This window comes from Pongo abelii, chromosome 18 (genome assembly GCF_028885655.2).
Source record: "Pongo abelii isolate AG06213 chromosome 18, NHGRI_mPonAbe1-v2.0_pri, whole genome shotgun sequence".
NCBI classification, from domain to species: domain Eukaryota; kingdom Metazoa; phylum Chordata; class Mammalia; order Primates; family Hominidae; genus Pongo; species Pongo abelii.
The window spans coordinates 24,396,173-24,420,273 of record NC_072003.2 but is presented as its reverse complement, the minus strand read 5'-3'; the positions used below and the strand labels follow the sequence as shown (position 1 = coordinate 24,420,273).

At 58.5% G+C, this 24,101-nt stretch overlaps 1 protein-coding gene across 1 annotated transcript in view; it reads right to left on the bottom strand.

The window, feature by feature from the left end:
• The window catches only part of LOC100444490 (ras GTPase-activating protein 3-like), a 122,990-nt gene that overhangs the window by 23,716 nt on the left and 75,173 nt on the right, over nucleotides 1-24,101 (bottom strand). Inside the window, 10 exon segments of the mRNA XM_063717203.1 lie at nucleotides 142-265; nucleotides 1,220-1,294; nucleotides 2,650-2,764; nucleotides 3,516-3,664; nucleotides 4,171-4,327; nucleotides 6,910-7,014; nucleotides 10,705-10,781; nucleotides 14,642-14,714; nucleotides 15,100-15,180; nucleotides 17,284-17,360. Coding sequence (XP_063573273.1) covers nucleotides 142-265; nucleotides 1,220-1,294; nucleotides 2,650-2,764; nucleotides 3,516-3,664; nucleotides 4,171-4,327; nucleotides 6,910-7,014; nucleotides 10,705-10,781; nucleotides 14,642-14,714; nucleotides 15,100-15,180; nucleotides 17,284-17,360 — 1,033 coding nt within the window.

Below are 24,101 nucleotides of genomic sequence, written 5' to 3'. Positions count from 1 at the left end.
CGGCACAAACCCCGGAAAAATCCAGCATCGGAACTGGGGTTCACGACCCCGCAGTTCTAGTCCAGTGAGGGCTGTGGGGGGTTCTGCCTGCATGGGGCTATGGTTGTTTCTCAGCAACATAAGGGTGTCCGGGGCACTCACCCTGGAAGCGCTTGGCCGCTGCCTCCCGGAGCGAGAAGAAGATGTCACACATGACGGTCGGGCAGCTCACCCCAGACTCAGTGATGGCGCAGAAGACGCGGTCCACGTACTGCCGTAGGTTCTCCTGCAACAGGACACGGCACTGGGACCCACTACCGAGGCTGCCTGCAGGTGCGTGTAGCACCAGGGCATGCCCAGGGAGGGGCACGTGGGGAGGGGTTGAGGGCGGGTGCAGGGCAGCTGCGGCAGCGAGACACGTGTGAACAGCCACTCCCTGGAAATCTGTGCTGGGAGCTGTGGCGATTCACGTGTGAAGATCACTACACGGGCACCACGTCGGCTCCCTGGCTCGGCCCCGACCTCGTTTACTGAGTGGGGAATGGACACTCACCAGAATGTGCCTGCCCAAGGCAAGAGCTCTGTCTTGTCATTTACATACAGAGATGACCAAACAGCACGCTCTGCAAGAAATATCATGTGAAGTGACTAAAATGTTGAAGCAAGTTCAACATCAGGGAGTTTTGCTGTTTTAAAACACAGGACACAGCTCTGGGGACAGCCTGGGGAGGTGGGGAGGTGGGGAGGCCATCCTGTCCTAGGAAAAGGGAGGGGCAGGAGCCATCGCCCAAGGGAAGGCAGAGCCGGGGTGAAGGCAGAGCTGGTCAGGATCCTCCAGGGGAGGCAGAGCCGGGTGTGCAGGGCAGACCCTCCAGGGGAGGCAGAGCTGGGGCATGCAGACCGGATCACTCCAGGGGAGGCAGAGCTGGAATGTGCAGACCGGATCACTCCAGGGGAGGCGGAACTGGCCGAGACCCCCCCAGGGGAGGCACAGCCAGGTGTGCAGGCCGGACCCCACAGAGGGGGCAGAGCCGGGCACACAGGCCAGGCCAAAAGTGGTGGCTGAGGCCTCCCAGCAGTGCAGCCAGCGTACTGTAGCCAGGTGAGGCAGGTATCCCCACGCCCAGTCCTGCTTCCACCCCAACCGGGGTCACGGGGTGAGTCAGAGCTTCCAGGCAGACACCAGCTGAAAAACCCCAAGCAGGTGACTGGCTTTGGTTGGTTCATGAACAAAACCTACCATGTTGTTTTCAAGGTTTTCTCCGTCTTTCAACTTCACAGGATCGATTTCACAGGGTTTGTGGCTCTGGCATATCTAGGGAGAGGTTTAAGACGGGGCTCTGAGAGTGGGTTCCAGTGGCACAGGCAAGGAGGGAGGAGGGGGTCTCAGGCCTGGCTGAGATGCAGAGCCTGAGCCTCATCCAGAAAATGCCGGGACAGCTCCCCGAACCCGGCCACTGGCACGGAGGGGCACGGTGAGGCCGGACTGCAGGGCCACTGTGGGGGTGGTGTCGCCCCGAGCCTTGGCTGCGAGGGGGCAACCCTGGGCCTGTGTCACTGGCTGCCAAGGGACAAGTGAGAGGTCAGGCGCAAACACCAGGCACGGGGCCCAGTCCATGGCGGCGATCAGACGAGCCGGGCTTTCTCAGGGAGCGATGCGCCTGTGATCAGACGAGCCGGGCTTTCTCAGGGAGCGATGCGCCTGTGATCAGACGAGCCAGGCTTTCTCAGGGAGTGATGCGCACCCATGATCAGACGAGCCGGGCTTTCTCAGGGAGTGACGCGCGCCCGTGATCAGACGAGCCGGGCTTTCTCAGGGAGTGACATGCGCCCATGATCAGACGAGCCGGGCTTTCTCAAGGAGTGATGCGCACCCATGATCAGACGAGCCGGGCTTTCTCAGGGAGTGACGTGGGCCTGTGATCAGACGAGCCGGGCTTTCTCAGGGAGTGACATGCGCCCATGATCAGATGAGCCGGGCTTTCTCAAGGAGTGACATGCGCCCATGATCAGACGAGCCGGGCTTTCCCAGGGAGTGATGCGCACCCGTGATCAGACAAGTCAAGTCGGGCTTTCTCGGAGAGTGATGTGCACCAGCCCACACGGACTAGGCCTCACAGGGCTTTAATAATATTTTTACTTCAAAATGCTGCCATGATTTTGCCCACAGAGCAAACCAGAATGCTATGTTAAATTTTCTCACATTTGCAAAGAACCTGTTTACAAAGCCGCTCATAAACGGGGGGCACAGCCTGGCAGGCATCAGAGGGTCAGGTGAAGAGTGGATGTGCGTGCATCAGAGGGCTGGGTGAGGACTGGGCGTGCAGCTCAAACGTGCCACGCAGCCAGGGCCCAGACACAGGGGACTGCAGGATGTGTGGAGAAAGAAGGTCTCCCTGGGAAGAGCCAGGTATTTCTTGCATGTTTTCCTTAGTGGAGTGGTGGATTTTCTTATGTATAGTTTTAATTTGGGAGAATTTGGAAGGTTCTGGAGTACACAGGGAACATCCTCTTGATAAAAGTGAATGAATCAGCATCCCTGAGGTGAGGCCGGAGGGGCCGACCTTCAAGCCCCACTCGTGGTCTGGCTGGATCCCTGTGCAGTGCCCTCTGTCAGGGGAAATCCTCCCCACGCCCCATGATGCTGAGGACTCTGGGCCCCGTGCTCACCTCCTCCATGGCCGGCTTCAGGGTGACGTGCAGGTAATGCATTCCCGCCAGCTTCATGGTCTCGTCGATGCACTTGGACGCCAGTGAGTTTCCTTGGAAGATGGTGTTGGGGTCCCTGGGAAATGGCGATGGGGACAGCATTTGTCTCCTGGGGATGCGGAAATGCAGACGGAGCAGAGCCTGGCCCCGAGCACCTGCCTGTAGGCTGTGAGGTCAGCGCACGCCCATCAGTTAGCTTCCTGACGTTTTACAAGGAGCACAACCAGGCCAGGTGCTCGAGGCCCTGGCCATGGAACCGTCCTGTGTCAACACTGCCAGAGGGAACCATTTGGCCGCCTGCGTGGCCACAAGCTCAGGAGGAGCCTGGCTGTCCTTTGCCCTCCCGTCCTCTCACCCTCTGCGGCCTGTGCCTGTGCAGAGAATTGAGCACCAGACCCTGGCAGCATCCAAGGGCCAGCAGAGAAGCAAACCCCTCCTGCCAGCTACAGTGGCCGCAGGTGCAGCCGGATGTTTCTAGAACAGGGTGTCTGGAAACAGCACTAGGCAGGTCCTGAGGGAAGCCGTGCTCCATTTTCATGGGCTCCCAAAGTGCCCCAGGAAGGGGACCTGAGCTGTCCACGAGCCCTGGGAGCCGTTTCCCCTCCCCACTTACTCACTCTACCCGGGATTTCAAAGGCAAATGGGGCTTTCAAAAAAAAAAAAAAAAAAAATTAACTGGGTCTGTGAAAGCAAGCCTGAATCAACATGGTTTCTGGGGACCCTTGAATTCCCTCAAGCCCTGCGCCATGACACGGTTCTCGGCGACGACCTTGCCATCCCTGTAGTGGGTCCAGGCCGCTCTTCCCCGGGGCAGGGTGGGCACTCACTGGGTCCGCTTCACCTCTGCGCTGGCGATAGCACTGATGAAGGGCACCACCCTGCCATAGTGTAGGAAGAGCCGCACCAGCGGGACGGCCGCCTCCTGCTTCTCCCAGCAAACCTCACCCAGGATGTGGGCCGCAGATGCTGACACGGGCTGCGGGGAGGGGCGAGGTCAGTGCCAGGGCCTGGGGTGCAGGACTCCCAGAGGCCTGTCCCCACCCTGGCTGGGGTCTCACTTCCAGCCACAATAGATACGGCTCTTTACTGAGACAGAAACACACACATTCGCAAAAGCACCAAACTTCCCATTTGCTGCTGCTTGGCTGGACCCTTGGAGGGGCGTCTACACCTCCTCCTAGCGACCCCCAAATGCAGCCAGCTCTAGGGCCCCTGAGCTAACAGAGGGACTCTGATGATGGGGTCCCCCTCAAACAACCCGGAGAGTCCTCAGCATCACCAGGCTTCTACGGCTCTGTCGACGGACTAGTGCGCCCAGCAAAGGGGTCCAGGCATCTGGACGGGAAACAGGCCAGGCTGGGAGGCATGGGAAAGGCCCCCTCAGGGAGAAGGTGCCCTCTAGGGTGGGCCCGGGTGTGGGGTGGGGCCCCAGGCAGGTGGCACCTCCTGCCCACACCCACAGGCCACGGCGTGGACAAGCACCTCCACGTCCGCAGACTTCAACAGCAGGTCCCGCAGAGGGCTGTAATAGTTAGAAGAAAACACATGGTCTTCCGTGTATATCACGTTCAGCCACAGGGAGCCCAGGTCGTCTGGCTTTAGGCTCTTGCTACCATTGTCCCGGGGCTGGAGGAAGTACCTGGGTGGGAGGGACACATGGAGGGGAGGCATGAGGCTGCACCTGCCAAGGAGCAGCTCTCAGGGAAGCCCAGCTGCCTGCTTGAGGCCTACTGGTCAGGAGGGTAATCCTGCAGGACCCCCTAGAGTGCAGCCCCTGGGGATTCCCCACAGAAGACCCCCAGCAGGGCTACCGGGGATCTCCAGAAGGCAAGTGTTGGAGCCAAAGGCGCAGGAGTCAAGCGGGGAAACGCGGAGGGGGATGGGGGCGTGCAACGTGGAGGGAACGGGTTTCCGGGAACCAGCGCAGAAGTGGTCAGTGATTCGCCCTAAGACCCACACCCGGCAGTGTCAGCAGCAGGTGGAAATGAAAATTATTTCAACCAAAGCGTGCCGTGGCTCCTGATGTCACGGGGTGGGGGCCTTGGGCTGGTGAGCCTGGCAGGCCACCTGGGCACCTGGTCATTGTAAGAGACGTTTCCGGCCCGGACATTCTTCCATCTTTGGTTCTACCCCATGCACTCACCCAGGAGCCCTCTTCTGCTCTCATTTGTGGGCCAGGTAGTCTAAGCTCTCAGGTGGGTGGAGCCTGTGTCCGAGGCCCCCCATTCCCCGTCAGGTGGGTGGAGCCTGTGTCCAAGGCATTAGCCCCCGTCAGGTGGGTGGAGCCTGTCTGAGGCATTAGCAGCCCGGTCAGGTTGGTGGAGCCTGTGTCCGAGACATTAGCGCCCCCGTCAGGTGGGTGGAGCCTGTCTGAGGCATTAGCAGCCCGGTCAGGTTGGTGGAGCCTGTGTCCGAGACATTAGCGCCCCCGTCAGGTGGGTGGAGCCTGTGTCCGAGGCATTAGCCCCCGCTTAGGTGGGTAAAGCCTGTGTCCGAGGCATTAGTCCCCGTCAGGTGGATAGAGCCTGTGTCTGAGGCATTAGCCTCCGTCAGGTGGGTAGAGCCTGAGGCATTAGCCCCTGCTCAGGTGGGTAGAGCCTGTGCCTGAGGCATTAGCCCCTGCCAGGTGGGTGGAGCCTGTGTCTGACGCATTAGCAGCCCCGTCAGGGGGGTGGAGCCTGTATCCAAGACATTGGCGCCCCCCTCAGGTGGGTGGAGCCTGTGTCCGAGGCATTAGCAGCCCTGTCAGGTAGGTGGAGCCTGGGTCTGAGGCATTAAAAGCCCCGTCAGGTGGGTGGAGCCTGTGTCCAAGGCATCAGCCCCACCTCAGGTGGGTGGAGCCTGTGTCTGAGGCATTAGCCACCCGTCAGGTGGGTAGAGCCTGGGTCTGAGGCATTAAAAGCCCCCTCAGGTGGGTGGAGCCTGTGTCCAAGGCATCAGCCCCCGTCAGGTGGGTGGAGCCTGTGTCTGAGGCATTAGCCCCCCGCCTCAGGTGGGTAGAGCCTGTGTGCAAGGCATTAGCCCCCTGGGGCTCTCTGGGGTATGTGGTGGCTGCCTTGGCTACCAGGGCCAGGGGTTCGCTCAGCATAGGAGGAAGCCTAACTCTGCTCAGGGGGCCTGTGCCCATGCAGTCTTCATAGAATCAAAAGACATGCGTGTTTCACAGTTTCTGGGATGGAGACCTGCCCTCACACATGGCAGAGGGACACATGGGGCGTGAGGCCCCGGCACACAGTCCACGCCTTGGGAATGCACACCTCCCGTGACTCCGGGCCCTCTCAGGAGCTGCCTGTCGCTAAGGGACACACATGAACTGGAGGTAAAATGAAACAATGGCCTGTTCCTTCCACCAAAACACCAAGCATCTGGAGACAACAGGAAAGAAAGGCAGGAGGCAGCAACATACAACATGTCCTGGGGTGGGTTCTGGGTCAGAGCCGACCACTGAGGTCTAGACGTGCAGAGGGGAGTGGAGAACCCTGTAATGCGCCCTCAACAGGAGGTGCTGCCGAGGGCCCAGAACAAGACCCAGAGCGCAGCCGCAGGGTAGGGCCTGCTGTGTGCGCATTCTGGGCTCCTGCACCGGCTGCTGATGCCCTCCCCTACCGGTGTCAGACCTCACGAGCTGCTCGCGGCTCAGGGCCCCGCTTTCGCCCAGGATCAGACCCCACGAGCTGCTCGCGGCTCAGGGTCCCGCTTTCGCCCAGGATCAGACCCCGCGAGCTGCTCGCGGCTCAGGGCCCCGCTTTCGCCCAGGATCAGACCCCGCGAGCTGCTCGCGGCTCAGGGTCCCGCTTTCGCCCAGGATCAGACCCCGCGAGCTGCTCGCGGCTCAGGGTCCCGCTTTCGCCCAGGATCAGACCCCGCGAGCTGCTCGCGGCTCAGGGTCCCGCTTTCGCCCAGGATCAGACCCCGCGAGCTGCTCGTGGCTTAGGGCTGCTTTCACCCACGTTCCCTGTCTTGTTTTGAGGTGCCAGCCATCGTGAGTCCCTGCTCAGTGTGATCCCTGCTGCCTCTCCTCACCTGCCGTTTCTCACCTGCTGTGGGGCAGAAACTCATCAAGCCAGAGCTCGTCAGAGCTACATGCAAAGTAAGAGCAGGTGGGTGCTGGGCACAGCTGAGGACCAGCACAGGTGGCCTCTGTGCCTTTCCACTCAGAGGCAGCACGTGTTTTTGTGGCTCTCAGAGATGCTGAAGTCTGCAGGTGCAACATCATCTTACCACGCCTCCTAGGAGCTGGACTGCCGCAGGACTTTCAACGGGATCTTTAGTTCTCCCAGGAATTCATCTCCAAACTTCAGGTTACTGGCATTCCAAAGGTCGACTCTGAAAAACAGCATTGGTACAGCTCTAGCTGATGGCGGGCAGCCCGGGTGAAGCAGAGATTACAGGCCACGCTTTGTTCCCCCAGGAGCAGAGTGGAGCCTGCAGCGCCTCCCAGAGTCTCCATCAAGGCTCAGCCCACGGGGCACATTTAAAACACGTCAGACCAGCCTGTGGCTTTGGAATAAAGATGAGTGTCTCCCAGTGGTAATGGGCAGGCAGAGGAAGGCGGAAGGCCATGGGCCCGGACTCAGACCCAGGCTCTTAGATAGGAGGGAGCCTGGGCGTCGCTGCGTGCACCCAAGAGCTACATGACCCCAGGCTCTTACATAGGAGGGAGCTGGGCATTGCTGCGTACACCCAGCAGCTACATGACCCCAGGCTCTGCGGCAGAAGGGAGCCAGGCGTCGCTGCGTGCACCCAGGAGCTACATGACCCCAGGCTCTGTGCCGGGAGGGAGCCAGGAGTCGCTGTGTGCACCCAGGAGCTATGTGGCTGCTGCCGCTCTTGGCTCCAGCACCATCTGTCCCCTTTGCCCACAACAGGCCCAGCACCAGCAGTCTGTGCACGGCGGGCAAGTGAGACTCTCCGGGCCCTGCGGCATGTGCCTCTCGCACCGCCCCAGCATGCAGCCCAACAGCCTCCATCTGCAGGGCTCAATGCAGGGGATGATAGAGAACTTGGGCCCGTAGAGAGGAGGGTGCCCATGGAGGTCGGGCTGCCCGATTCAACATCCAGGGGATGATGGAGAACTTGGGCCCGTAGAGAGGAGGGTGCCTGTGGAGGATGGGCTGCCTGATTCAACATCCAGGGGCTCTGTGCTTTCGTCACACGAAAATGTGCCTCAAAACAAAACTGGGTTCTTGTGAATGCCCTGCCCCTGAATGTAGAACCCTGTCTCCATGGATTGCTCATGATCTAGGGGCACAAAGTGGATTCAGGGGCCACGCACACCACAGCGGGGGGAGAACTGTGGCCATAAACCACAGCATGGTCCACGAATCACCGTGACTAGCCCAGGCCCAGCATTGTGAAGCTTCTGCTAATGTCTAACATGGCAGCGGCTCCCACTAATGTTCTGTCCTAGTGTGGGACAGTACGTGTCCACAGACCTGGGACTGTGAAATTCTGACAGACACACAGCATCCCCGGCTGCAACAAGTCTACAGGGCTGGTACCCCAGTCCCTCATGGCCAGGACCCACTCATAGGCCTGAAACACCTGAACTCATACGTGGCCAGCCCTACCCACAGGCCTGAAACCACACAGTTACACGTGGCCGGCCCTACCCAGGGGTTAAAACTCGGCAGGCCTAACCACACTGTGGCCATCAGGGGCATCCCCCTGGAGGGAGAAGATTCCAGAAGGCCGGGGATTCTGTTACCCTTGCGAATCCTGCAGGGCAGTGGCACCGCAGAGGCACTGGCGTCTGGGCCGGGGAGGGCTGACAGGCTGCACAGGAACCCACAGCACGTTCCTTTCAGAAGGAACATGAGGGGACCGCTGATCTGCCCATGAACACTTTAAAAAAATGTGCCGAGTGGCCAGGGAGGCGCATTTGCCTTTAATAAGGGAAATATTTAAAACATGTTTTGTGTGCTTTTAAAAAATTTAATAACTAGGACTTCACTCCTGAATTCAAAGCTTGGTGTAAAAAGAAACCAATGATGGCGCTTCCTTCTCTTGAAAAAGGGGCTGGCGTGAGTCCCTGGGGAAGGCAGATCTGACTGACCACGCCAGGGACATTCCTACAGTTCAGGACCGAGACCCTATGGGAGGCAGATCTGACCGACCACGTCAGGGACATTCCTATGGTTCAGGACCCTGACCCCTGAGGAGGTGGATCTGACCAATCACATCAGGGACATTCCTACGGTTCAGGACCCTGACCCCTCAGGAGCTGGATCTGACCGACCACGTCAGGGACATTCCCATGGTTCAGGACCCTGACCCCTCAGGAGCTGGGATCTGACCGACCACGTCAGGGACATTCCCATGGTTCAGGACCCTGACCCCTCAGGAGGTGGATCTGACTGACCACATCAGGGACATTCTATGGTTCAGGATGGAGACAACTATCGGAGGCGGATCTGACCGATAACATCAGGGACATTCCTACGGTTCTCAACCACAAAACCATGCCTCCCAGCAGCCGTAGGGCCTGAGCCACGCACCGGCTCCACGTGTCCCATTAAGGGTCCCCCCGGGGCAGTGTCAGCCCCTGGGAAGGAGCGTGACCAGGGATTTGATGGCCAGCACATTCTCCAAAATGACCTAAAGAAAGCAGGTGCATCCTAGGCTCAGGGACATCCCAGGCTCAGGGACATCCCAGGCTCGCGGACATCCCAGGCTCGGGGACATCCCAGGCTCGGGGGCATCCCAGGCTCGGGGGCATCCCAGGCTCGGGAGAATCCCAGGCTCGGAAGAATCCCAGGCTCGGGAGAATCGCAGGCTCCGGGTCAGCCCAGGCTCGGGGACATCCCAGGCTCGGGAGCATCCCAGGCTCGGGAGCATCCCAGGCTCAGGGAGCATCCCAGGCTCGGGAGAATCCCAGGCTCGGGGTCAGCCCAGACTCGGGAGAATCCTAGGCTCAGGGACATCCCAGGCTTGGGAGAATACCAGGCTCGGGGGCATCCCAGGCTCGGGGTCATCCCAGGCTCGGGGTCAGCCCAGGCTTGGGGACATCCCAGGCTCTGATTCAGCCCAGGCTCGGGGACATCCCAGGCTTGGGGGACATCCCAGGCTCGGGGTCAGCCCAGGATTGGGGACATCCCAGGCTCGGGGTCTCAGGGCCGGCTGGGGAGGGTCAGGAGGGAGCCGTTTCCTTCCTTCTCTGTCCAGCATGGAAAGATTCGGGGGCTTCAGGGGAGGCTCATCTGCCTCTTCATAGGGGATGGGGGCATTCATTGGTACAGAAGGAACAGAGGCTACGTTCAAAAACAAGCAGGAATCCAGCTTATTTTCACTGGGAGGAGGGAACCCGCCGGGGTTTGTGAAGGGCACATTCTGACGCCCGCCCTCCCCAGAACTCTGAGTCAGCGGGATCGTGGGGCTGTCTAAATCCTGGGCCTGAGATCGCGTCCTGACCTGCGTGAACCCACAAGCGATTTCCCCATTTCCCATGTGAGGCATTGAGGAGCCAGGAAAGGGCGGTGGGGGCTCCATGGGCAAAGGCTGAAGATGCAGCTTCTATGACCATACGCAGGAAACATGAACCCAGGACGCCAGGCGAGAGCGTTTCACTCGAGTCAAAGGGGACAGGGTCTCCACAGAGGCCGCCCAGCTGAGAGTCTCAGCAGTGCCGTTGGGTCCTGCTCGGTCAGGGCCAGGCGCCGTGCTGACCCGCCAGTCCCTGCAACCTCTGAGTGAGGCCTGAACCCATGGAAGGCGGAGGGCTTAGAACAAGACCTTAAGAACGGCTGCAGCCCCCGTCACTCCAGGTGGATGAAGCCTTACGGCCAGAGGGATGTGGACCTCTGGCCTTCACCTCTTCGCAGGTATTGCAAGGTGAGCCCTAACACCACCCACAGGCTGTCAATTCAACTACAACTTCTAACATCCTGTTGTGAAAATTACCAAGAAAATGGAAATTCATTTCTATCTATGACCCTATATTTAGTAACAAAGAACAAAAGAGCTGAGGAGTTTGGGTAAAAACTGCCAAGTTGGGGACATGGAGCCTGGTTTTCTCACCTGATTTTGAGCTTGTCCACGTCTTCCTCCTCAAAGTCAAAGTGGGACTTCTTGCTGTAGCTACAGGGCCGGGTCACCTGGAGTCAGACGAGAGAGAAAGTGCTGAGACCACGGTGCCACCAGGCGGGGGTATATGCGGACCTAGGCCCCGGGCTGCCCTACCCTCTGCGCTTAGCCACACGCCACTCAAGGGCCACAACCAGGAAGGCGCCAGGCGGGATTCGGGATTCAGGCCTGGCTTCCTGAGTGCCAGCATTTCCTACTCACAGTGCCCCTGGAGGGGCAGACCCAGGTGAGACCTACCCCAAGGCTGTTCATGGCCACGGCTGGACTCTCCCAGCGGCTCCTGATGGGTGCCGGGCTCTGGGGACCTAAACGTCCCTCACCTGTGCCTGCTCTGGGCCTGCCACCCCGTGAGGGAGGGAGGGTCCCCTCTGCCATGGAGACGAAGCAGCGCCACCCTCCCGTGGCCCCACCTCAAGGCTCTATTTGCCAACAGGAAGTGAAAAGCGCGAGGTCTGTGGTGCCTGAACCTGGCCAGCCCCTAACAGACCCCAGCACTCTGGGGAGGGTCAGACGGTGGAAAGTCAAGAAGCTGCTACCTTCCTCCTGATACCTCCGCACCGTGGGTTCCTTAGAACAGAAAGGAAGTGAAGGCGTGAAGGGTCGAGGCTCCGGGACCCCGCCGCCAGCCAGCAGGGCCCTTGCAGCAGAGCAGGAGCCCGCCCCACGGGCTCCAGGAGACCACAGTCGGTTACCACCTGGAGTTCCGATTTAACCACCATCAGCCGTGCACCAGGTCACCTGCGTTTACAAGAAGGGCTCCCTCCTGCCCGGCCTCCCTCCCTGCCCCACCTTCACCGGGCCTCAGCAGTGATGCTGGCTCAGGAGCTCTTAGCTCTAAGTTCTGATGTAGGGCTTGACACCAAAATCATGTTGCTAAAACTGCCTAACCTCTGAGCTTGCACTTCCTGATTGGTAAACTGAGGTGAAGATCACGCAGGGGCAGTTCTCTGCTTCGGGTTGAGGGCTGCTGATGCCTCCTCCTTCCCGACCTATACACCACTGTCCTCAAATTTGCTTCCCCCCAACCTCCCCATGTCATGAAACTCAGGTCAGGCAATGCCTCCTCCAGGAAGACCCCGGCTCCCCTGCCTCACACCCTGTCTGCAGAGCAGGTCAGGCAATGCCTCCTCCAGGAAGCCCCTGGTGCCCCTGCCTCATGTCCTGTCTGCAGAGCAGGTCAGGCAATGCCTCCTCCAGGAGGCCCCTGGTGTCCCTGCCTCATGCCCTCTCTGCAGAGCAGGTCAGGCAATGCCTCCTCCAGGAAGCCCCCGGCTGCCCTGCCTCACGCCCTCTCTGCAGAGCAGGTCAGGCAATGCCTCCTCCAGGAAGCCCCTGGCTCCCCTGCCTCACGCCCTCTCTGCAGGGCAGGTCAGGCAATGCCTCCTCCAGGAAGCCCCTGGTGTCCCTGCCTCACGCCCTGTCTGCAGAGCAGGTCAGGCAATGCCTCCTCCAGGAAGCCCCCGGCTCCCCTGCCTCACGCCCTCTCTGCAGAGCAGGTCAGGCAATGCCTCCTCCAGGAAGCCCCCAGCTCCCCTGCCTCACGCCCTGTCTGCAGAGCAGGTCAGGCAATGCCTCCTCCAGGAAGCCCCTCATGTCCCTGCCTCACGCCCTCTCTGCAGAGCAGGTCAGGCAATGCCTCCTCCAGGAAGCCCCCGGTGCCCCTGCCTCACGCCCTCTCTGCAGAGCAGGTCAGGCAATGCCTCCTCCAGGAAGCCCCCGGCTCCCCTGCCTCACGCCCTCTCTGCAGAGCAGGTCAGGCAATGTCTCCTCCAGGAAGCCCTCAGTGCCCCTGCCTCACACCATCTCTGCAGGGCAGGTCGGGAGCTATTGTAGGGGCTTGTCTGTTTGCATCCCTACCACGCTGGCCTGGTGTGGTGGCCTCGGACTCCTCTGTTTTCTCCCACATCTTATCACCAGCTGATGATCAGCATGGTGCTGGCACCTGACACATCTGTTGAGTGAATGAAGGCAGCTCCTACCAAATTTATGAGATTATTTAATCTCATTTAGAGAGTTAAAGGGCCTTAATGTGTCTACTGGAAGAAAATGGTACAGATGCTGCTTCCCATGGAAACGGAACATCTGTTTTCCTGGGTCTGCTCCCAGTAGGTGGCTGTCTGATCACACCCTGCGGGGGACACGCTCCCTCCCTGGGGCTAGGCCTCCAGCTGGGTCAGAAGCAGCTGAAGCCGAAAGAGACAGGGTTCTGGTGAAAGAGGTCCGTGGCTGCTAAGGAAGGGGTGGAGATGGAGTGAAAGGTCACAGAGCCCAAAGAGCAGGGCCCCGCATGTCCCACATAGCAGCGGTCAGCGAGGTCCGGGCCTTCCCTGGAGCCCCACAGGTGGTGATGCAGACCATGGTTTTCAGACTGTCTGTGGTCACTAAATTGCTCGAGTAGGCTGAGACCCACGTCTTTACAGAGTGAAACAGGAGTGCACACGGTAGAAACGGTGTGAGAACACTGCAAGTGTGATGAGCACCCGTGTGTGGCCGGGCAGTGGGCGAGCTCTACCCCACTGTGTGTATGACAGCTCTGTGTGTGGCAGCCGAGCCAGCAACCGAGGTGGGGGGAGCTGCCACCTGGAACTCGGTCCATGCTGCAGGATGGTGCAGGTCCTGCACCACCAACAGGGCCCACCCGGCCCCTGGGAGCCTGGCAGCTCCCTGCCTTCCCTCACTCTGGCAAAACCATCTTCTCTGCCTGTCTATAAGTGAGGCTTCCATTTGAGACAGAGAAAAGATTCCACCTCCAAAGCCCTCCTCACAGTGGCCCTGAAAACCTGGCTCTGGCTTCGGACACCAAGCTCCCACCTCTGCCTGTGGGGCCCTTTTGAGCCTCAGCAGTGCCAGTGGGTCCTGCTCAGTCAGGACCCACTGACCGGTAGGTCCACTCTCCTACGGTCCCCTGAGAGCTGCATGCATCGAGCCCCACTCAGCCATCATGGCTCAGGGGAGCCCGCCCGACCCCTCAGGCGTGACTGGCCATGCTCTTGCCACAGAGGCCTCATCCATCCTCACATCTCCAGGGCCTGTGCAGGGGAACATCTGTGGATGGGAAGAGCATCTGCCTAAAGGCCCTGCACATAGCCGTTTCCAAACCGCGCCGGCCACATGGCAGGTCCTCACTCCACGAGATGCAGCTGTCCCAAAATTGCACCAGCCACATGGCAGGCCCTCACTCCACGAGATGCAGCTGTCCCAAAACCGCGCGGCGGGTCCCACTCCACCAGGGGCACCCTTGTACCCTCCTTTTCACGGATTTTGGTGCTTCATGATCTGAGAGGATCTCTGTGTCTGAATCCTTTCCCCTTTGTTTCAAAACCCTGCCTATTTCCACTGGAACAAGTCTTCCGCCTGCTCAGGGATGCCTGGGCGGAGCAGCCAAAAAAACAAAAACCCCCAAGGTCCTGGTAATTTGGAAAGCATTAATCTGTCATCTTTTAACTCAAATCTGGGCCAGTTAGGGAGATAACGAATGGCCTTTCTCTCTCGGGAGAGGAGGGAAAGGTCCTGGGGCCACGGGTCCAATCCCCAGGGCTGGCTGGCTGGGCTCAGTCCTCTCTGGAAGGAACCCAGGGCCGGCCGGCGGGGCTCGCTCCTCTCTGGAAAGAACTTCCAGAGGGAAGAAATGGAGATCGTTCTGATCCCAGGGCGGACCGGCCAGCCGGCCGGGTTTGCTCTTCTCTGGAAGGAACTTCCATGGCTGGGCTGGCTTCTCTCTGGAGGGAACCCAGGGCCGGCCTGCGGGGCTGGCTCCTCTCTGGAAGTTCCTTCCAGAGGGAAGAGACCGAGATCGTTCTGATCCAGACTTTCTGCCAACGTGTCTCAGGTGCAGAGTTTCCACTTGACGTTGACCCACGAAGATACCAACCTCAAAATAAAACACTTCATCGAACTGGGGGTTGTTGGTCTTCCTCTTCACTTTCGTCTTCTTTGCTTCTGATCTGTTATCGAGAGAGAAAGGATTGAGATTAAAGCAACGCTGCTGATTCCAAGTCTCTCAGTCGTAAAACTGAGCTCTCAAATGCACAAGTCACTTATTGCCTTTATTTATTTTATAAATATTTCTGCTGGTCTCCAATTCCAGATGGTATGCAAATCAGGAACCTTTACTGAGCCAAAAATACCCAGCGTGAAGGGCACGAAGCCTTCATTTTCTACAAAGCAATTTTAGAGCAATAAAGAAAACAAAAGGAAGTAAAACTTCATATTCTACCTCAAAGCACAACCTCCTGCCTCCTCCCAAATGAGGCAGTGGTCTCATGATTTCAGAGCTGGAACCTAGCCCCCCAGGACCAGAACAGAAACCTGAGGTGTGAGGCAACTTGCCTGAAGGGTCCTGCCAGCGTCACGGTGGCGTAGGGGTCACACTGTCCGTTCACGATGGGGAGACCCTGGCACTCGACGATGCTGAGGAGAGAAGCAGAGACGGCATCAGGAGGGCACGCGGACACCCGGGCAAATGGTGAGACAGCTCTGGGTTGGGCAGGAGGCCTGAGTTCAAGCTGTGAGATGCAGTTTCCTCACTGGAAGACAGGGAGGGCCACACCAGCCACTCTGCCTCGGTGTGATGCTGAATCACGCTGGCCATTTGCAAAAGCCCAAAACAACACCTCTAAGGTGAGCATGTGCTTTAGCGAGGACGCCGGGAGTGTGTGACAGGACATCTAAAGCAGTGTCATTGGGGGGGTGGGGGGCAGGACCCCTAAAACAGCACCATCCTGGGGGCCAGGGCCCCTAAAACAGCATCATCTGGGAGACAGGACCCCTAAAACAGCGTCATCTGGGAGCCAGGACCTCCAAAACAGTGTCATCCTGGGGGCCAGGACGTCTAAAAGAGCATCATCCTGGGGGACCAGAATCTCTAAAACAGCGTCATCCTGGGAGCCAGGACCCCTAAAACAGCATCATCTGTGAGCCAGAACCTCTGAAACGGTGTCATCTGGGAGCCAGAACCTCTAAATCAGCGTCATCCTGGGAGCCAGGACCCTAAAACAGTGTCATCCTGGAGGGGGACCAGAACTTCTAAAACAGCATCATCCTGGGGCCAGGACCTCTAAAACAGCGTCATCCTGGGGGCCAAGACCCCTAAAACAGCATCATCCTGGGGGGTCAGAACCTCTAAAACTGCATCATCCTGGGGGCCAAGACCCCTAAAACAGCATCATCCTGGGGGGTCAGAACCTCTAAAACTGCGTCATCCTGGAGGGGGACCAGAACTACTAAAACAGCATCATCCTGGGGGCCAAGACCCCTAAAACAGCGTCATCCTGGAGCCAGGACCTCTAAAACAGTGTCATCTGGGAGCCAGAACCTCTAAAACAGTGTCATCCTGGGACCAGGACCTCTAAAACAGTGTCATCCTGGAGGCCAGGACGTCTAAAAGAGCATCATCCTGGGGGGCCAGAATCTCTAAAACGGCGTCATCCTGGGGGCCAGGACCCCTAAAACAGCATCATCCTGGAGGGGGGCCAGAACTTCTAAAACAGCATCATCCCATGGCCAGGACCAACAGCATCATCTTGCGGCCAGGACCTCTAAAACAGCATCATCCTGGGGGCCAAGACCCCTAAAACAGCATCATCCTGGGGGGCCAGAACCTCTAAAACAGTATCATCCTGGGGGGCCAGAACCTCTAAAACAGTATCATCCTGGGGCCAGAACCTCTAAAACAGCGTCATCCTGGAGGGGAACCAGAACTTCTAAAACAGCATCATCCTGGGGCCAGGACCTCTAAAATAATGTCATCCTGGGGGCCAAGACCCCTAAAACAGCATCATCCTGGGGGGCCACAGCCTCTAAAACAGCATCATCCTGGGGCCAGAACCTCTAAAACAGCGTCATCCTGGGGCCAGAACCTCTAAAACAGCATCGTCCTGGGCGGCCAGGACCTCTAAAACAGCGTCATCCTGGGGGCCAAGACCCCTAAAACAGCATCATCCTGGGGGCCAGAACCTCTAAAACAGCGTCATCTGGGAGCCAGAACCTCTAAAACAGTGTCATCCTGGGGCCAGGACCTCTAAAACAGTGTCATCCTGGGGGCCAGGACGTCTAAAAGAGCATCATCCTGGGGGGCCGGAATCTCTAAAATAGTGTCATCCTGGGGGCCAGGACCCCTAAAACAGCATCATCCTGGAGAGGGGCCAGAACTTCTAAAACAGCATCATCCTGGGGGCCGAGACCCCTAAAACAGCATCATCCTAGGGGGCCAGCACCTCTAAAACAGCATCATCCTGGTGGCCAGAATCTCTAAAACAGCGTCATCCTGGGCGGCCAGGACATCTAAAACTGTCATCTTGTGGGGCCGGAACCTCTAAAACAGCATCATCCTGGGGGTTCAAGACCTCTAAAACAGCGTCATCCTTGGAGGGCCAGAACCTCTAAACAGTGTCATTCTGGGGAGCCACCGGCTCTGGAAATTCTTGTGCGTTGGTTTGAAAACCCCTGTGTGCTCCTCGGGAGCCAGATGTGCCACTCGCTGCGCGCTCAGTCCCTGGTGAGGACGTGTCTTACCGTGTGGCGAGCTTGTGGCAGACGACCCCAGTGTCTGTGATGACCTCGCTCAGCTGCAGCTCCAGGTGCACTTTGCCCTGCAAGGCATGAGGACGGGGTGGCAGAGGCTGTGGCGCTGCTCCCACAGGCCACCAGGGCCGCGCAGCCCAGGGAAAGCCTAGAGGACAAAGGGAGCAGGCGGCTCTGCCCTGCCCTGGCCGATGGGCACGTCCAACCAACCACCCCACCCCTGGGACGCAGAGTCCCAGCTGTGGCCTTCCTCCAGGAGAGCTGCCCGCCTGACCATTCGGCGCCATGTGGCTGCCCAGGCTTTCGGCTCTGCTGAGACCAGGTCGCTGCCTCAGAAGTGAGGGGTCTAATCGTGTGGGAGACAGCCATTCAGTGAAGCTGACCCCCAAAGGCGTGACGCTGCAGGCTGCTCATGTGTGTCTGTCAGGACAAAGCAGAGGGGAAGCACAGCTGTCTCCCGAGCAGGGGCCACTGCCTTTACCTCCCCTCGGGCGAGGCCGGATGGAGGCCTGCAGGAGAGAGCAAAACTCACACAGAGGGCAAGACTCACACAGAGAGCAAGACTCACACAGAGGGCAAGACTCACACAGAGGGCAAGACTCACGCAGAGGGCAAGACTCCGCAGAGGGCAAGACTCCGCAGAGGGCAAGACTCCGCAGAGGGCAAGACTCACACAGAGGGGAAGACTCACACAGAGGGCAAGACTCACACAGGGAGCAAGGCTCACATAGAGGGGAAGGCTCACACAGAGGGGAAGGCTCACACAGAGGGGAAGACTCACACAGAGGGCAAGACTCACACAGGGAGCAAGACTCACACAGAGGGGAAGGCTCACACAGAGGGGAAGGCTCACACAGAGGGGAAGACTCACACAGAGGGCAAGACTCACACAGGGAGCAAGACTCACACAGAGGGGAAGACACACAGGGAGCAAGACTCACATAGAGGGGAAGACTCACACAGGGAGCAAGAGTCACACAGAGGGCAAGAATCACACAGGGAGCAAGACTCATACAGAAGGGAAGACTCACACAGGGAGCAAGACTCACACAGAGGGCAAGACTCACACAGGGAGCAAGACTCACACAGAGTGGAAGACTCACACAGAGGGGAGGACTCACACAGGGAGCAAGACTCACACAGAGGGGAAGACTCACACAGGGAGCAAGACTCACACAGAGGGCAAGACTCACACAGGGAGCAAGACTCACACAGAGGGCAAGACTCACACAGGGAGCAAGACTCACGCAGAGGGCAAGGCTCACGCAGAGGGCAAGGCTCACACAGAGGGCAAGACTCACACAGAGAGCAAGGCTCACGGGGGCTTCTAGCAGAACAGACAGCAAGGCTGCCGTGCGGGTCCACCTGTCTCTCTAGATCCGTCTGTCTCTGTGTGCTGCTGTGTGTCTGTCCACCTGTCTGTGTGCACGACTGTGGGTGTGTGTCCACCTGTCTGTGCGTACAACTGTGTGTCTGTCTGCCTGTGTGTGCATGCGGTTTGTGTGTGCGGCTGTGTGTGTCCACCTGTGTGAGTCCACCTGTGTGAGCAGGCTGCTTTGTGTGCATGTCCACTTGTGTGTGTGTCCGCCTGTGTCCATCTGTGCATCTGGCTGTGTGTGTGTCCATCTGTGCTGCTGTGTGTGTGTGCAGCTATGTGTCCTCCTGTGTGTGTGGCTGTGTGTCTACCTGTGTGCGTGCAACTGTGTGTATGTGTGTCTGCCTATGCATGTATGCGACTATGTGTGTCCATCTGTGCTGCTGCTGTGTGCGTGTCCGCCTGTGTGTAGCTGTGTGTCCACCTGTGTGTGTGGCTGTGTGTCTGCCTGTGTGCGTGCAACTGTGTGTCTATCTGTGTGTGTGGCTGTGTCCACCTATGTGCATGCGACTGTATGTCCACCTGTGTGTGCATGTGACTGTGTGTATCAGCTTGTGTGTACGTGTCCACCTGTGTGCAGCTGTGTGCATGTTCGCCTGTGTGTGCATGTTCGTCTGTGTGTGTCTGCCTCTCTGTGCATGTGGCTATGTGTCTGTGTGGGCGTGTGACTGTGTGTGCATGTCCATCTGTGTGCACACGGCTGTGTGTCTGCCTGTCTGTGTGTGGCTGTGTGCATGTCCTTCTGTGTGTGTGTGCAACTGTGTCTGCCTGTCTGTGCACGTGGCTGTGTGTGTCCACCTGTGTATGTGTTTGTCCGCCTGTCTGTACATGCGACTGTGTGTGCATGTCTGCCTGTGTGTGCACCGCCTGTGTGTGTGTGCGGCTATGTGTGCCTACCTGTGTGTAACACTGTCCCTGTATTTGCTCCAGCCTGAATGGCACTGAATGGATGGGATAAACACAGACTCATCCATGCTTCAGGGGCTCTGCCTGGCCCGGCCCTGAGCTCCAGCTCCTGAGGCTCCGTGGAGGCCAAGGCCTGTTCCGCAGGGCTTGTCCCTGCCTGTGGGAGGGCGGGATGGACGGGCAGAATGCCTGGCGCTAAGACGTGGATGGCAGAACCGACGGCACCCCTGCAGCATGTGACCTGGTGCAGAACCTCGGATGGAGCAGGGACCCCGCTTAGGCCCCACCCACCTAAATGATTAAAAAACCTTAGAGTTCCTTCAAAAATATTCCAGACACCTTGCCAGCCTTGAGAGGTAAATCACCTAATAAGCAAAATAAATAATAAAATAATAGCCAAAAAATTAGGAGATATTTATTCCCTACACAGGTTAAAAATAGCATCTTAACATATGTTCCTAAATTGTTTTTCAAAAACTGAGACCCTCACCAAACAGATCTACCAACACAGACCACAAATGCAGGGGGGATCACAGGCCCGAACCCTGAACCCGGCTCTATTCTGAATTTCTTCCTCAGGGGCCGGGGAGGTCATGCCCGTGGGCCAGAGCCAACATTCTTTTCTGCTGATCTCAATTGTTTGGACAAAGCTTCTCCTCCTTAACCAATCGCAAATCAAAAACGCTCTATATCCGACCCGTGGGCCACACGTTGTGATGTCTGCCTTCTCAGGTCAAACCGACGTACGGCCTCCATGTACCGATTTATGACTTTGCCACAACCTCGGCCTCCCCACCTTCTGAAACCCTTGCTTATGAACTCTCGGGATGCCTGCATTGTGGGCGTGGGCTGCCCTGCCGGGGGTGCCCTGCTGTCCCTCCCCACTGCCCCCAAGCCGGCATTTAACTGTGTGTGCGGGACCCAGGCATGAGGGTGTCTGCAAAGAGTCCTGAGTGCCCGAGGGCCGCCCAGGGGGATGGCCCCAGTGTCAGCGTGTGGGCTGCTCGCCTGTGGCCCTGCCAGGCTCCCGTGCTGTGGGGCCACCTGCACACCCCGAAGCCCCTGGTCAGAGAGTGAACATAAAGCTCTTCAGCCCTCACTTGACACCACGTCGGTGCAGCCCCATGGCACCCCCACACTTAACACCATGCCCCACGGCACCCCCACACTTGACACCATGTCCCACGACACCCCCACACTTGACGCCACGTTCCAGGGCACCCCCACAGTGACACCACGTCCCACGGCACCCCTCACTTGACACCACGTCCCACGGTACCCCCACACTTGACGGAACGTCCCATGGCACCCCCACACTTAACGCCATGCCCCACGGCACCCCCACACTTAACGCCACGTCCCACGGCACCCCCACACTTGACACCATACCCCATGGCACCCCCACACTTAACACCATGCCCCACGGCACCCCCACACTGACACCACACCCCATGGCATCCCCACACACTTGACACCATGTCCCACGGCACCCCCACACTTGACACCATGCCCCACGGCACCCCCACACTTAACACCACGCCCCACGGCACCCCCACACTGACACCACGCCCCACGGCAGCCCCACACTTAACACCACACCCCACGGCATCCCCACACACTTGACACCATGCCCCACGGCACCCCCACACTTAACACCACACCCCACGGCACCCCCACACTTGACACCACGTCCCACGACACCCCCACACTTGACGCCATGTCCCACGGTACCCCCACACTTGACACCATGTCGGTGCAGACCCACGACACCCCCACACTGACACCACACTCCACGGCACCCTCACACTTGACGCCACGTCCCCCACACTGACACCACACCCCACGGCACCCCCACACTGACACCATGTCCCACAGCACCCCCACACTTGACACCACGTCCCACGGCACGCCCACACTTGACACCACGCCCCACGGCACGCCCACCCTTGACCCAGCGCTCACAGGGGGAACGGAACAGGGTCTGTGCTGCCCAGGCGGGTGTGGGAGGTGGGGCCTCCACTGCTGTCCTGAGACTCTGGGGCCCGGAGGTTGGGTGTGGCCTTCCCGCCCTGTGGCTGCAGCCCCAGAGCAGGTCCTGAGGGGCCACAAGGATGTCGGGCCAGGGAGGTGGGCACGTACCCCATGCCAGCACTGTGGGCGGGGAAAGCAGGTACCTAAAATGACAACAAAGATCCCACCAAGACCACAGCTCCTCTTCCCGCACCCATCAGAGCTCAGAGCTGAGTGGAGTATCCGCCTGTGGTCCTCACCACCTGGCAGCGGGCCTGCTATCCGTGGCTATCCATGGGGTAAAGGAGTGGCCTGACCACCAAAGACAGGAGAAAGTGCCTGACCCAAGAATAACCAAGAATCCCCACCGCTTCATCCCCGTTCTCAAATGCCGGGCGCAAACTCCCTCAGGACAGAAGCATTCAGATTTGCAAGGCTGTGCAGACGGAGGCAGCTCTATTCATGTTCGGGAGCTTCAGGAAGAGTCACGACTGCATGGGGGGGTCCTGGTACCCAGCAGCAGGCTGTGCGGCCCCCGCGTGCTCTCCCAGCCCCTGGCAGCAGGCTGTGCGGCCCCCGTGTGCTCTCCCGGCTCCTGGCCGGGTCCAGGGGCACCTGGCTGGGCACCATCAGGTCCTAAGGCTGCTCCTGTTCCTGCAGCGTGAATCCCTCCCGACCGGCTGACTTGTGTGCTTCCGTCTTCTGCTGATTCAGGAGTGGGAACAAACAAAACCCACCCCTGGAAGGCCCTTTCTCCTGCCAAAAAAGCCAGTGAGTAAATCTGCAGGTGCCGGCGCAGGCTGGAGAATCCTAAACGTTTAGAGGTTAAACAACATGGTTCTAAATAACACACGGATCAGAGAACACAAGACAAATTTTAAAATGTTCCGGAATAAACAGAAATGAAAGTGTTACTCATCAAAATCAGTGGGATGCAGCGGGAGCAGTGCTCGGGGTGGAAGGGAATCTGGAGTGCCGGCCGCACAGACTAGAGCAGAAGGGAGATCTGAACGCTGACCTGAGCTTAGAGCAGAAGGGAGATCTGAATGCTGACCTGAGCTTAGAGCAGAAGGGAGATCTGAACGCTGACCTGAGCTTAGAGCTGGGAGACTGAGAAAAATGAGTAAACTAAACCCAGAGCCCAAGAACAGAAAACAGAAGTCAGATCGGAAACCAATAGGTAAAAATCAAAGCCAACGGCAAATTCCTTGAGAGATCAATAAAATTAACAAACCTCAAACCAGGCTACCAAGAGCAAAAGGGAAAAGGCACAAATTCGCACAGGAAAGGAATGAGAGGACCTGGCTGCCGACCCCGGCACCTGCTTGGACGCTGCACTGAGGTCCCTGGCACTGCACTCCTGCGAACTCACAGACGTTGCAAAGGGGCCCCAGCGTCCAGCTCCTGACAACGCGTGGCTGCAGTGCCACCTGCTGTCACCCATGGGGCCCTGGGTGGGGGCTGCTGAGGGGTGTATGGAAACTCTGTACTCTGCTCAATTTCCCTGTGAACACAGAACTGCCCCCAAAACAGAGTTAATTAATTTCCAAAAAGCAGCCAGTGGTCCCTATCCATCTTTCTCAGGAAGGCCTTCCCCAGGGAGAGAGCAGCGCGCAGAGCCGGGTCAAGGTCCTGGCCCCACCCACCGGCTGCTGTGTCCCCCGCTGAGCAGGCAGCAGCCCAGAGAGCAGCCAGGACAGAGGTACCTTGGATGCAGGGCTGTTCCACGCCAGCCGCAGAGAGGAGACAAAGTCAGCGGGCAGGTGAGACTGGACGCAGAGGCCATGAGGAAGGAAGCCCAGCCTCGGCCCTCTCCTCCTGCAACCCTGGAGAGATGTGAAAGCTTGACGATGGACGGTGACTTTGTTTGCTCTGAAAATCCTTCCAAGAGGACTGTCTGCTGCACAAACACAAGATTCCCAGAGGCTGTAGCGGGAGGCTGGAATTTCTAGCCCAGTGAGATTTCACGGTGCAACTGGAAGACTCCAAGGGGCAAACACGCAGGTGTCTCTCGGGTGGACGGCGGACTGGGGGGTTTGCTGTGATCCCTTGCAGGGCTGTGCTATTTTCTGAATACATCACAGATGCACTTGAACACCCGGTTTATAAACAGAGCTCAGTGACCCCCAGGCGCCCAGATCACCGCGGATGCCTCGCTGTCACAGGCGGTGCCCCAGCTAATCTGACGCTGGCATCTCCCCCACTGGCCCTGCATCGGGGGGAGGGTCAGAGAGCACAACTCTGCATAATAAAGTGATTTAACAAAGACTTTCCAACAGTGGCCGTTCCAGAAGGAAGCAAGAAAGGTTTAATTGTGTTTGCCCCATTTCTGTGACTCACTCGCTGGCCTCCCCCGTGGGCCGCTTCTGTGACACTCGCTGTCTGGACACAGGACTGTTCCTGGGAATCACAGAGCGGAGGGACTCACGGAGCCACACAGCTACCCCCTGCCTTCCTGAAAACAGTCACTGTGACATCTTACGATGAAATGGTGGCTCCTGAGACTGGAGTTGTGGGT